The 12,786-nt window shown below is 46.2% G+C and overlaps 1 protein-coding gene across 2 annotated transcripts in view; it reads left to right on the top strand.

Annotated features, from left to right (window-relative positions):
- Positions 1–12,786, top strand: part of PRDM10 (PR/SET domain 10) — an 87,574-nt gene that overhangs the window by 46,795 nt on the left and 27,993 nt on the right. For both annotated transcript variants that reach the window (XM_067751575.1, XM_067751574.1), the window contains 5 exons: positions 250–463; positions 2,316–2,557; positions 3,874–4,077; positions 8,519–8,591; positions 10,639–10,756. In XM_067751575.1, the coding sequence (XP_067607676.1) occupies positions 250–463; positions 2,316–2,557; positions 3,874–4,077; positions 8,519–8,591; positions 10,639–10,756 (851 nt within the window). The remainder of the gene's footprint in view (positions 1–249; positions 464–2,315; positions 2,558–3,873; positions 4,078–8,518; positions 8,592–10,638; positions 10,757–12,786) is intronic.

The raw sequence follows: 12,786 nt of genomic DNA, 5'->3' as shown, positions 1-12,786 counted from the left end.
CAGCATGTGGTCAGGGGCTCGTGGGATCTGAAACTCCCGCTGGCACCGGCAGAGCCCAGATGTTGGGCAGAAACAGCAAAAAAGGAAAACAGATCCCTTATTACAGCCCATAGATGGAAATAAGAGTCATTTCTGCAGGGCCTCGAAGGGACCTGGTGAGAAGAGTATTGCGCCCAAACCTCGTGTTCTGCGTGTGTCCTGGCTAACCCCAAACAGGCTGTACTAACGTTACGATTAAATGTCGTCCAGGCCTCGTTGCCGGTGCACAGCCAGGTGCTACCTTCGCTTGAGGGTGTGGGTGGCACGGACCCTTTGGCGACCCTGCAGAGCCCCATGGCCAGACTGGAGGCCAAGGATGAGGAGGACTCAGAAGACTCGGAGGAGGAGGAGGAGGACGGCGGAGACACAGACCTGGACGACTGGGAGCCTGACCCCCCTCGGCCCTTCGACCCGCACGACCTGTGTACGTAGAGCCGCCTCTCGGGAGCGCGTGTGGGCGCAGGGCGGGCTGGCCCCTGCCGGGGCTCCTGGTGCAGATGCTGCGCCCGGTCTAGGTGTCGCCCTCACTCCATCCTCAGGCAGCCTGTGAAGGAGGCCCTGGCTGTCCCTAGAGTTCTGATTGTACTGATGAGCGAACTGAAGCCCAGGGGAAGCTGGGCGGCCTGCTCAGTGCCCCAGGGGGCCGGGGCTGGGTCAGGACCCAGCCTCAGTCTCTGATCCCAGAGCTCCAGCTGCCAGACCGTGATGTGGTCCAGTCCTGGCAGATCCGGCCATTTCCGATTCCCCAAGTTCCCTTCCTGCTTTACCTCTCTTCATACCGACCTGAAAAAATGCCTGTTATAAAAAGACGCCTGTTCTGAAAAGACACCCCAGGCACCAGAGCGCTGCATTTTTCTAGCTCCACTAACGCTCCGCACAGTCTTGTGAGGTCGGCAGCTTTCCCAAGGTCGTGCTCAGTTGTTCAAGAGCCAGGGTTCGAACTCGGGTGTCTGCTGGCTGCAGGTGCCCAGGACGACTGCCTGTCCGTCCTGCCTGCTTGGGGGGTGGGTCCTGCTTCCACCCACCAAGCCATTGCCGCTGCCCATCAACTTCGTGCCTAGATGACAAAGTCCTTATCTCCCCTTGTGAGTTACGAGACTCTGCAGAGCTTTGAGGTCTCACCGTATTTCCCCTGGACCTTCTGTGTCGTGGTGGTAGGCCTGTTTGCATGGGGCCAGTGTTCATCTCCAGGCCCAAAGAAGGGCTTCCTCATTTTGCTTTTCTTTGAATTCATAAGTTTTCAAGGCAACTCCTTAGTCAAATACACAACACACAAGGTCACTTTATGTTATAAATATTAATACAAGATAGCTCTCCATTATTGGAGAACTGTGGAAATTGGAAATACCCATTTTCTAAGTCAGGTCATCACACAGCCAGAGTTGGGTAAACTATAATTGGTTAATTAGATTTGTTTAGGGTCACGAGCATGCTCTCTGTGTGGCCCAGTCCCTTTTTCCTGTTTTGTGGCTGGACCTGTCTCATTCTGGCGGTGAGCTGACAGATGGGCGACACTGGGAAAGGGGGTGAACCACTTTTTCCTGTTTTGTGGCTCGACCTGTCTCATTCTGGCGGTGAGCTGACAGATGGGTGACACTGGGAAAGGGGGTGAACGTGGATGCTTAGTGCCCACCGGTCACTCGCAGAATGAGCTGAAAGTACATATCAGGGCTGGGCTAACTGTGTCATCCAGGTGAATGAAGGATGGGATGCTAAATTCATTCATGTCAGCATTACCTTCACACAGTACACACGGAAATCTCAAACTCAACAGCGCTTTTTCTGTTGATTTAGACATGCCCAGACAATAAGGCTTCTATAACTCCCTTTGAGGAAACTGATTAAACAGTATTGTCAGGTTTTTAAATAACAGCTTTATTGTGATATAATTTACATACTATAAAATTCACCTAATTTACATATTATAAAATTCTCATCAGATTTTGCAACATTTAGCCTAAGAAGCTCCTCTCTTCTCTTTTCAGACACGTTATAATTGATTTGCAAGTTTAATGCCACTATTTGAATGAATATCCAACAGAGGAATAAATCACGGCCTGCAAATTATTTCCGGCAGGCCGCAAGATAATTCTGCCTGCTTTTAGAAGAAAAGTACAGGATCTTAGTGGCCTCTGAGGAGGAATGTATTACAGTGGAATGGGTATTGCAGCTGTAGGAGTGCATTGAGTTTGGGCTGGGAAGTTTAGATTTGGGGATTTTTCAGGTTGGAACTTTTCCCCTGAGACTGTGACGTTGAGGATTGCTCTCTCGTGTAGGGTGTGAGGAGTGTAATAACGCGCACTCGTCCGTGTGCCCGAAGCACGGCCCCCTGCATCCGATCCCCAACCGGCCGGTACTGACCCGGGCGCGGGCCAGCCTCCCCCTGGTGCTGTACATCGACAGGTTCCTGGGCGGTGTGTTCTCCAAAAGGCGTATCCCCAAGCGCACCCAGTTCGGCCCCGTGGAGGGGCCGCTGGTCAGGGAGTCGGAGTTGAAGGACTGTTACATCCACCTCAAGGTAATTCATGCTTCAACATAGTCCAGTCTCGTTCCGACGATTTTTAAGGGGCACGCGTTTTCCCACCAAGCCTCTTAATGCAATCTCATAGCAGTTCGCTAGTAGTTTTCTTTCTGTGCTTGACTTGTTTCAAATGGAGACGTTTTCTCTCTCACCAATGACACAGAGGGTACGGTTTCAGTCCCCGAAGTCTCAATGTGAATAATTCTGAGAGGTGTAGTTCTCAGGGGCTGGATTAGTCTGGGAGGGCTGCCAGGATCAAACACGACAGACCGGGGCAGCTTAAAGAACCGATGTTTGTTTTCTCACAGTCCTGGAGGCTGGAAGTCCAAGGCCAAGGTGCAGGCAAGGCTGGCCCCCGGTGAGGCTGCTCTCCTTGGCTTGCAGGTGGCTGCCCTGCGGCTGCCTTTGCACAGGGCTGTCCCTGTCTGCAAGGTGCCTCTGCAGCTTCTCTGTGTGGCCTGATCTCCCCTTCCTATGAGGACACCAGTCAGATGGGATTGGGACCCACTCTTTCAAAGCCCTGTCTCCGAATGCAGTTACATTCTGGGCTATTGGGGGGCTAGGGCTTCAACATACGCATTTTGGGGGGGGACACAATTCATCCCATAAAAGGGACTCGACAGCTTATTTTTCAAATTAACTGTGACTGGAGCACAGAATTACGTCGACTCGTGTTATCTGTTAAGTGCCCATAATGTTTTTAGGAAAACCTCTTTGCAGTTTTTTTTTAAAATTAATTAATTACTCTATTTTTGGCAGTGTTGGGTCTTCGTTTCTGTGCGAGGGCTTTCTCTAGTTGCCGCGAGTGGGGGCCACTCTTCATCGCGCTACACGGGCCTCTCACTGTCGCGGCCTCTCTTGTTGCGGAGCACAGGCTCCAGATGCGCAGGCTCAGTAGTTGTGGCTCACGGGCCGAGTTGCTCCGCGGCATGTGGAATCTTCCCAGACCAGGGCTCGAACTCGTGTCCCCGGCGTTGGCAGGCATATTCTCAACCACTGCGCCACCAGGGAAGCCCCTAATTAGTCGCATTTTTTGATGTGTTAGTTAATGATGAAATATCAACCAAAGCTGTACACTCAGGGTGCTAACTTTTAGATTTTGCTAAGTAATCCTTCTGTAGGTGAGTCTTCAGAAAGTATCTTTTTCCTGTTCCATTCAGCAAGACACAATTCCAGTATCTTTCTAGATACAAAGGGGAGAATCAGCATATCTGGTTAATTTCAGGAACAATATCTTGTATGTCATTACATGAATATCTATCACATTAGAGGTTTTGTGTATGTGTGTCTTTTTACTTTCACTCTGGTTGCAGGTTTCTCTTGATAAAGGTGACAGAAAAGACAGGGATTTGCACGAAGACCTGTGGTTTGAGTTGTCTGACGAGACCCTTTGTAACTGGATGATGTTCGTGCGCCCGGCCCAGAATCACCTGGAGCAGAACCTGGTGGCTTACCAGTATGGCCACCACGTGTACTACACAACAATCAAGAATGTGGAGCCCAAGCAAGAGCTTAAGGTACAGTGCTGGGTCAGTGGCGCCTTTGCTAGGAATTGCAATTGCTTCATGCTTTTCCTACTTTTCTTTTCCCTTTGCAGAGGGATTCTTTAAACAATGGTCCTTTTCTTGTAATTCACTTACTTACTGAGCACTTGCTGTGTACTGTACACTTCTAATAATCCCATAAATAAAACAGAATGAAAAGTATATGACTTTTGAGATCTATCAAAGGCATTCATGAAGGTATTAGGCCCAGGGGTGAGGAAGTAGTTGTTTTGGGGGCACAGGCAGGTCTGTGTGATTAAAGATGGGCTTACTTCACATCATTTACACATTCTAAGGAAGAGTTAGTTGGGAAACAGGAGATCTTGTAAAATGGAATTCAGATGTATGGGCGAGCTTTCTTTATCTGAAGACTCATTTTACCCAAAGAATTCTATGCACTGACTTCTGATTTTAGGAATATATTTTGGGGGGATAACACTCTGTAGGAATTTGTCTAAATATTAACTCTTGATGATTAATGAAAATTCCGCTATGATTCTAAGGGAAAATCCCCTCTGCCCCCCACTACCCGCGCCCGTTTTTAAAGCTATGTTAGGAACATGGTAAAAAGAGGGGGTCAAAATATTAAAGTTATAAATGAAAAATATGTTAGAAATGATTGCTTTGGTACATGAACACTGAATAGCACTGTGCCTCAGTGTGGTAAAGTGAGAAATAGATACTTCTTTGGGGGGAACAAAGACCTAGACTTTGTTTAAAAGCTGTACGAACCCTGCGTCTTTGAAACCGTCAAGTTTAGATAATCCATAACCTCCAAAGAAAATGTGTAGAAGGAGATTCACATCTCACACCTGTATTCCAGTAAATTCTTGATATTGAATGAGTACTTTTAACTGTGGAGGGGAGATTATTTTCTCTTTTAATGCAGTAGAAGGCAGACAGATACAATTAAATAAGAATAATAGTTCAATATAATGAACAACCAAAACAACAGATAAAAAGAAAGCAACAGAATGGGGGAAATATTTGTAATACATGTTAAAAGGTTTGAGTATACAAACTGAGAGAAAGTTGTGTGCCTCTAACGTCACTACATCCAGATGGACAATAAATAAGTATCAGGAATAGACTTTATTTGGGGGAGGACTCAAATAGTAAAGAAATGTTAAAAATTATTTTAAAGGTTGATCATTTAAAAACCCTTAAAGCAACTATGAGTTAATATTTTTGTTAATTTAAACTAGCAAAAACAAACAGATATAATACAAGGAGTGTGAGGGTTTAAAAAATAGGGATGTTTGTTTCAGAATTGCAATGTTTTATAGAATATTTCTGACAGTAGGCAGCAAAAATGTTCTTGGCCGAGTAAACCCAATCCTTGAAAATAAGTCTGAGGAAATAATTATAAGCAAAGATAGAGCTAGCTACATTAGAATTTTGTAATTTTTTTACTGACTCAGACATTAAGATGCGCCATTATTTTGCACACCATTGAGAAAACATTGCCAGCTGAGCTATGTTACAGTGCTTATTTTAATCAACAGAAGTAGTTATTTTATTTTTATGGCAGGAGCTATTTTGGACTTATTTAGACACAATTTTGAAATCACATCACACTTAATGCATATTTAAAAAGGCACACTATAAGCAAAAGAAATTGGTTCAGGTATAAACTGCTTTCTGTGCAGTCTGACTTTTTTTTCTTTAACTGGATCATTGTTTTACTTTATCATGGATGTTTGTGCTTTTGTCTATCTGTCATCTTCTGTACCATCAAGGTGCTGATGATGATGCAGTGCTTTTAGAATAAGTGCTCCTCTGTTACCTCTGCGATATTTTTCCAAGCCACTGATAGCTTTTCTGTAAGTTTTGATGCCGTGCTTTCCCATTGACCGAACCCATATGTGTCTTTTTCCTCAATTGAAACACATGTCCTTGGAAGCTGAGAGTTTTTTGATCAAGTCAGTGGGAAGTTTCTGATCACTCGATGTTTGATACCTTAATGAGAGTTCCTCCGGTATGATCACACCAGCCTTGCATTGCTTTGAAATTTCTTTCTTTTATTCTAAGGGAGATGGCAGGGTTTTTTTGGCCTTCATTTTCATTGCTTGGCAAGTGTAGCACCTCACGGGGTGCCAGTGGGACACATAAGCGGAATGAGGTGAGAATGGAAAGATCTCGGCCAGGTTTGTGCAGGAGCAAAGGCAGGTGGTCACGGCTACGTCAGAGCAGTGACCACAGAATGCCATGGATTGGGAGGCACACTCTGATTTCTGAATCAGAGAATATGAGAAACATACCTCTTGGAATCGATGAACAAGGCAGAATTTATAACAGCAGAATGATAAACTACCTAAAAGTCCAACCACAGGGTCATGGTCAAGTAAAGTATAGAATACAGACTCTGTAGAATATTATTCCACAGTTGAAAATGAAGTCTCTCAGTGTGATTATTTCCATATGGTGAAAATAATGTTCCACAACAATTGTATATGATGGATTCATTTAGTGACCCAAACATGGACCTTGTACTATGTTCCAGACACTAGGAGAAGACAGACTGGTGCCCTGCGTTCAAGGAACTTGTCCTCCAGAGGGGAGGTGGGCAGAAAGGTGTAAATAAGCAAATAATATCAAATAGTGGGAAGTGCTGTGAAGGACACAAAAGGTGTGAAAGGAGCAGGTAACAGGAAAGGCCCCAATTTAGGTGTGACGGGAGAGGGCAGGCCTTGCTGAGGAGGTGACAGTGAAGAACCCAACATTCCTGGTGGTGGAACAGCAAGGGCAAGAACTCTACATGTTGGAGGAACTGAAGGTGGGTAAAGGAGGGTGGTGGGAGCCCTTTGCAGACCAGCGTCAAGCACTTGAGGTTTACTGAGAACCAAGCAGCTGTTGCAGGCCATTAAGCATGGGAGTGAGTGATGAAATCTGACTGTGTTTCCAGAAGACCGCGCTGGCTTCTGTGTGGGGACTGGAATGCAGGGAGCGAGAGTGGAAAAGCAGAGGCTCGTTAGAAAACCAGGCAAGAGCTCATCTTGGTGTGCGTCTAGGTGGGTGGAGCAGACGGAGGACGTCTGAGCCACCGAGAGTTCTTACTGAGGCATTACAGAAGAAAACAGAAATATGGTGGTCCAGGGGCTAAGGCTCCACGCTCCCAATGCAGGGGGCCCGGGTTCGATCCCTGGTCAGGGAACTAGATCCCACATGCCATGACTAAGAGTTTGCATGCCACAACTAAAGATCCCACCTGCCGCAACTAAGACCCAGCACAGCCAAATAAATAAATATATTTTAAAAAGGATTAGCTTTTAGATTTCAAGTCTGAGCAACTGTGTGGAAGGTGGGGTATTTACTGAGATGGGGAAGGTAGGCAGGGGTGGGGGGCGAGGAGGAGAGCATCTGGAAGTCAGGTCCGGACAAGCGCCATCAGGCAGGTAGTAGAATGTAGGTAGAGGGCAGGAGGGGAGGGTCTGGGGTAGAGGCAGTGACCTGGGAGTCATTAGCACAGAGTTGGCTGCAATGGGTGCGATCACCTCAGGAAGAAATAAGAAGGCCCTGGACTTGGACTACGCTTTGAGGAACAGCGCTGTTCAGGGTGCGGGAGGGGAAGGACAGCCAGACAGGGAGACTGAGCAGAAGCGGCCCGCGGGGTAGGGTGGAGGAAGGGGCTCAGGAAGGTGGCGTAGCTCTGGTGTCGCAGCAGTGTTGGGGTGGAGCCACCATGATCACAGCTGTGGAGAAACCTGTGTTTAAACACAGATAAAAGAATTGGAAGAGGGCTTCCCTGGTGGCGCAGTGGTTGAGAGTCCGCCTGCCGATGCAGGGGACACAGGTTCGTGCCCCGGTCCAGGAGGATCCCACGTGCCGCGGAGCGGCTGGGCCCGTGAGCCATGGCCGCTGAGCCTGTGCGTCCGGAGCCTGTGCTCCGCAACGGGAGAGGCCACAGCAGTGAGAGGCCCACGTACCTTAGGAAAAAGAAAAAAAAGAATTGGAAGAGGCTCTGCTTCATGCAGATCAAGAGACTATTGATGTTATCTCTCGTGAAGTTGTTCTAATAACAAAACCAGTTTTTTATCTTTTTATTTTTTACATTTTATTTATTGATTTTTTTGGCCTCACCGCTTGGCACGTGGGATCTCAGTGCCCCGACCAGGAATCGAACCCGTGCCCCCTGCAGTGGAGGCGCGGAGTCCTAACCACTGGACCGCCAGGGAAGTCCCACAGTTTTTTACAAAGGAAAAAGAAAACACACAGTGTGTCTTGGCAGGCGAACTTCCTGACTGACCGTCTGCGCTAATGGGGTCACCTCACAGTTCGGCTTCTTTTGTTTGTTTGTTTTCCGTGGGCTGTAGAAAATCCTGAATTGTTTCCTGTGAGCAGGAGGGGGGATTGAAGCACGTGCAGCACATCCGGTGATGCCCTTAGTCCTTGATGATGTATTTGGCTCTTGCAGGTGTGGTATGCTGCTTCCTATGCCGAGTTTGTGAACCGGAAGATTCATGACATTTCCGAGGAAGAAAGGAAAGGTGCTTGGACTTTTTCATTTTTTTTGTATTTCATATATTGATTCTAAATTGTATATATTACTTACATCTTTAGGCAATGTCTAATTTTTCTATCTCTCTGTATTTAAGATATTCTAATAGATTCTTTAGAGCTGCACATCCCTGTCTAATTCTAGGGTCAAATGACAATGACATATTTACATTTCTTTCATGGGTGCTGGAAAATAGTATTTAATATAATGAAAACCTCCAAATACTAAATTAGGACCTAGATCAGAGGACGATCCCTATCGAGATGTAATCACCTCTGAACACGGCAAGGTAGGCATTGACTTTGTTTTCAAAGTAAATGTCACTGAAGTACAACCTACGCACAGAAAAGTGCGCAAATCCTAAGTAAGGGCGCAATGAATTTTTGTAACGTGAGGACACCTGGGCAACCTGCACCCAGATCAAGACACAGAGCGTGGCCATGGCCCCAGGACTCCCCTGAGCCTTGTAATTCCTCCTCACTCCCAAGTGTAACTAATCTCCCGACTTCAGCACCACAGATATGATGATGTGCTTGTTACCAAACTTTTTACAAATGGAATTATGTGATATGTACATTTCTGGTGTCTGGGAATCTTTTGTTTGTGAGATTCTTCCATACTGTTATGTATTAATGTAATTTGTTTATTCTCATTGCCATTTGGGTTTCCATTGTGTGAATGTACCGCAATTCACTGATCTATTTCTACCATAGAAATGTGGGCTGCACAATGCAATCCTGGCACTGACTAGCTGGAGTGAGGTCACATTCTGCAGGTCAAGGGCAGAGTCTTCCACAAGGCCCTCCCGACTTCAGACAGTAGTCTCAAGCCCTGGGGGTCCCACGCCCCCTGCACTTCTGACCAGCTAGCTACAATTTAGGGAGTTCCTGCTAACCCCCTTATGTGTGATAATTCCCTAGCACGATTTATGGGACTCAGAAAAGTGCTGTACTTATGAGTACCATTGTAGTATAAAGGATGCACGTGGGGACCAGGCAAATGGAGAGACACTCAGGGCAAAGTTTGGGAGGATCCCATGTCCTTAGGCCATGTCACGACCCTGGAACACTGATGTATGATTACCAGCCTAGAAGGCTCACCTGAGCTTCTGTGTCCAGAGTTTTTCTCAAGGCATCATCACATAGGTGTGAGCGATTGGCTCCTTGGCCTGTGATTGAACTTGCTCTCCAGCCCCTGCTCCCCTGCCTGGTTGATACCACCTGGCTCAAAGCCCCAACCCTGTAAGCAGAAGGTTGGTCTTCCTGACACAGCCAGCCCCATCCTGAGCCATCTCATTAGCATAAACTCAGGTATGGTCCCAGATCACCAGGAATAACAAAGACGTGCTTCTTACTTGGAGATTCCAAAGATTTAGAGGCTATTTCCCAGGGACCGTGGACAAATGCCAGCAAAATTCTTTATTATACAGCAGGGTCGTTTCCAGTTTCTGGCTAACATGAGGGTGCCACTGTGCACATTCTTGCATGTCTTTTAGTGAACATATGTGCATATTTCTGTTGCGTGCACATCTAGGAGTGGATTGCTGGGTCATACGGTATACACATAATCAGCTTTAATGGGTACTTCTGAACATTTTGCTAAAGTGATTACCTTGGGCATTGATTTTCAAGTTATTTGTGATACAGTATACCATCTGATTATGAAACTTGGATCTGAATCACTGGGTTATCTGCATACAGATTTCCATTGTAGCACTCCTTGTCTTTCCAGTGTGGTAAGGTCGTGTGTGTGTGTGTGTGTGTGTGTGTGTGTGTGTTGTATGTATTGCGGGGTGGGAGAGGGTAGCACAAGGGTGTTTGTTCCTTTGATGTCTTATGCAAATATATCAGAAAACAAGATCCTAACAATTATTCTCTGTCAAACTTTAGCCTTTGATTTTATAACCGAACAGCAGACATTGTGTATTTATGAACACTGGGCTACGCTGAGAAGGGAATGGTGTGGGTACTGGGCATCTGAGTTTTATTGGTGCCTGTTGATCACCAGCCTCCGTGGTTTCTCTCCCACGACTGCAGTTCTTCGAGAGCAAGAGAAGAATTGGCCCTGCTACGAATGTAACCGCCGATTTATAAGCTCAGAGCAGCTGCAGCAGCATCTCAATTCGCATGATGAGAAACTGGATGTGTTTAGCAGGTATAATAATAAGGGGGAAGATTTCAAAAGCTTCGTTTTTAAAGTTCCAGTGTCGTTTCTAGATCATCTGTGAATTTACGGGTCTGTGTGTGTGTGCGTGCACACACGCGCGCTTGTGTGTAGACAGGTAACCAGGGAGGCTGCTGAAGGACATTTCTTATCCGTCATTTCCTTTTTTCCGCTGGTTCTCATCACTACTTGTGTCTTTTCCAGCATAACCAATACCCAGCAATAGGACATCTTTTCACCGTAGTAAAATCTCCCCTAACTAGAGATTCTGAAATAGGAATTCTTCTGATTTTCAAACTCTTTTCAGTAGTAGGATTCCTTCATCAGACGAAGTCCTATGTTTAATTCCCACTATATAAAAAAGGTAGGTGAAGGAGAATTCCACGGGGTGGGGTAAGCAGCAGCTGGATCACATAGGCCTGATGGGTAGTGGCGGGAAATTTGAATTTAATTCTATGTGTGATAAGAAGTCTTTAGAGTCTGCTGATCAAGGGATATTGTGATGTTAGTTACATTTCTAAACATAACTGTGGATAAAAATAAAACTATCACCTTAGCTTGTGTTGCAGTAAGAGTGAAGACAGGGAGTCTAGTTAGAAGCTATTTCAACAGTTCAGATGAAAAATGAGAGTGGTTCTGGGCAGAGTGGTCCCGGTGGGACAGATGTAGGGTTGCCAGCTTTTATGTGATTTGAAAAGAGAGGAGATGGTGCGAAATGGCATTTAGGGAAGTGGGAGAGTAAATATCCCAGGGAAGTCCGGTGTGATTGCCTGCAACGTGAGTGAGGGCTCATGTGAGTCACGGCTGTGTCGTCACCAAGTATCTTTCGCTGCGAGGGTGCCGGTGCAGAGCCGGCAGGAAGTTGGTTTCACCAAGCGCGTGCAACGCAACAAGAGTGATGAAGCAGCAGTGGGGAGGGAAGAGCATGTACAAGGGAGTGACTCCAGTGAAGGACCTTGGAGCTTATGAGTGGAAGGACGGAGATAAAACATGAAGAGGATGCAGGACTGCAGACAGGGCACAGGACTGGACTGGAGCTGGTGGTGAGGCAGAAGGATCGTTGAGTCCAGGTGTCTGAGGGCGTGAGCTGGGAAGTTAGGACACCGTGTAGGAGCGGGCGAGGCATGGCATCAGGACAGTGGGGATTCCACACCTCCCAAGGACGACAAGGCTGAGGGTGTGACCACGGGAGCAAACGTCTGGGGTGCATGGAGGACACAGCAGGAGTTCCATCGCTCTCTCCTGTGTTTCCCGAAAACTCCGACCATGGCTCTGTTATAGCACTTTTTATATTCTATTGTGAGGTTTGGTTTACATGTCTGCTGCCTCTACTGGACATGTGAGGGTAAAAACTGTTGCATATAACTTACCGTCTTTAGTGTCAAGCTCCATGCCTGACACATTGTAGATAAAAATGTTTGTTAGCCAGCTGTTAAAAGAAATTTGAGACAATTAGGCAAATTTGAACTTTGGCTAGATTTAATAAATGTTGAGCAACTATCACTTATTTTTTAGGTGCGATAAAGTTGTTGTGGAGATATGTGTATTATATATACAAATATATGTCCTTATGTTTTAGAGGTACATATTGAAATATTTACAGATGAAATGATGTCTGGGATTTATTTCAAAATAGCCTAATGGGTATGTGTGTGGGAGAAGTGGTGAGGCTATAGATGGGATAAAACTGGCCACGAGTTGATAAGTATTGAAATGAGGTAGCGGGTACACTGGCCTCCTCGTATTCTCCACATTTGCCGAGGTTCGGAATTTCCCATAATAAAGAATCGTTTAATGTGGTGTTTACTGGACGTGCTATGGAACCGGTGAATTAGAAATTTGTTCTGACCTTCCAGAAGATTATAGTAAAACAAGGGCGTTCCTTTGACTCGATAGCCACATTCCATGGAAGGAACATGAGGTGAGCAAGGGGAAGACTGGAATCTTGTATCCAGGACACACACTAGGCGTGTTCTGTCCTGTCTGCATTGCTCACAGAATCGCAGAGATGTGTGCGAGCT

Source organism: Pseudorca crassidens, chromosome 9 (genome assembly GCF_039906515.1).
Source record: "Pseudorca crassidens isolate mPseCra1 chromosome 9, mPseCra1.hap1, whole genome shotgun sequence".
Taxonomy (NCBI): domain Eukaryota; kingdom Metazoa; phylum Chordata; class Mammalia; order Artiodactyla; family Delphinidae; genus Pseudorca; species Pseudorca crassidens.
Note: the sequence above shows the minus strand (reverse complement) of the source record. Positions and strands in the feature narration are given on the sequence as shown.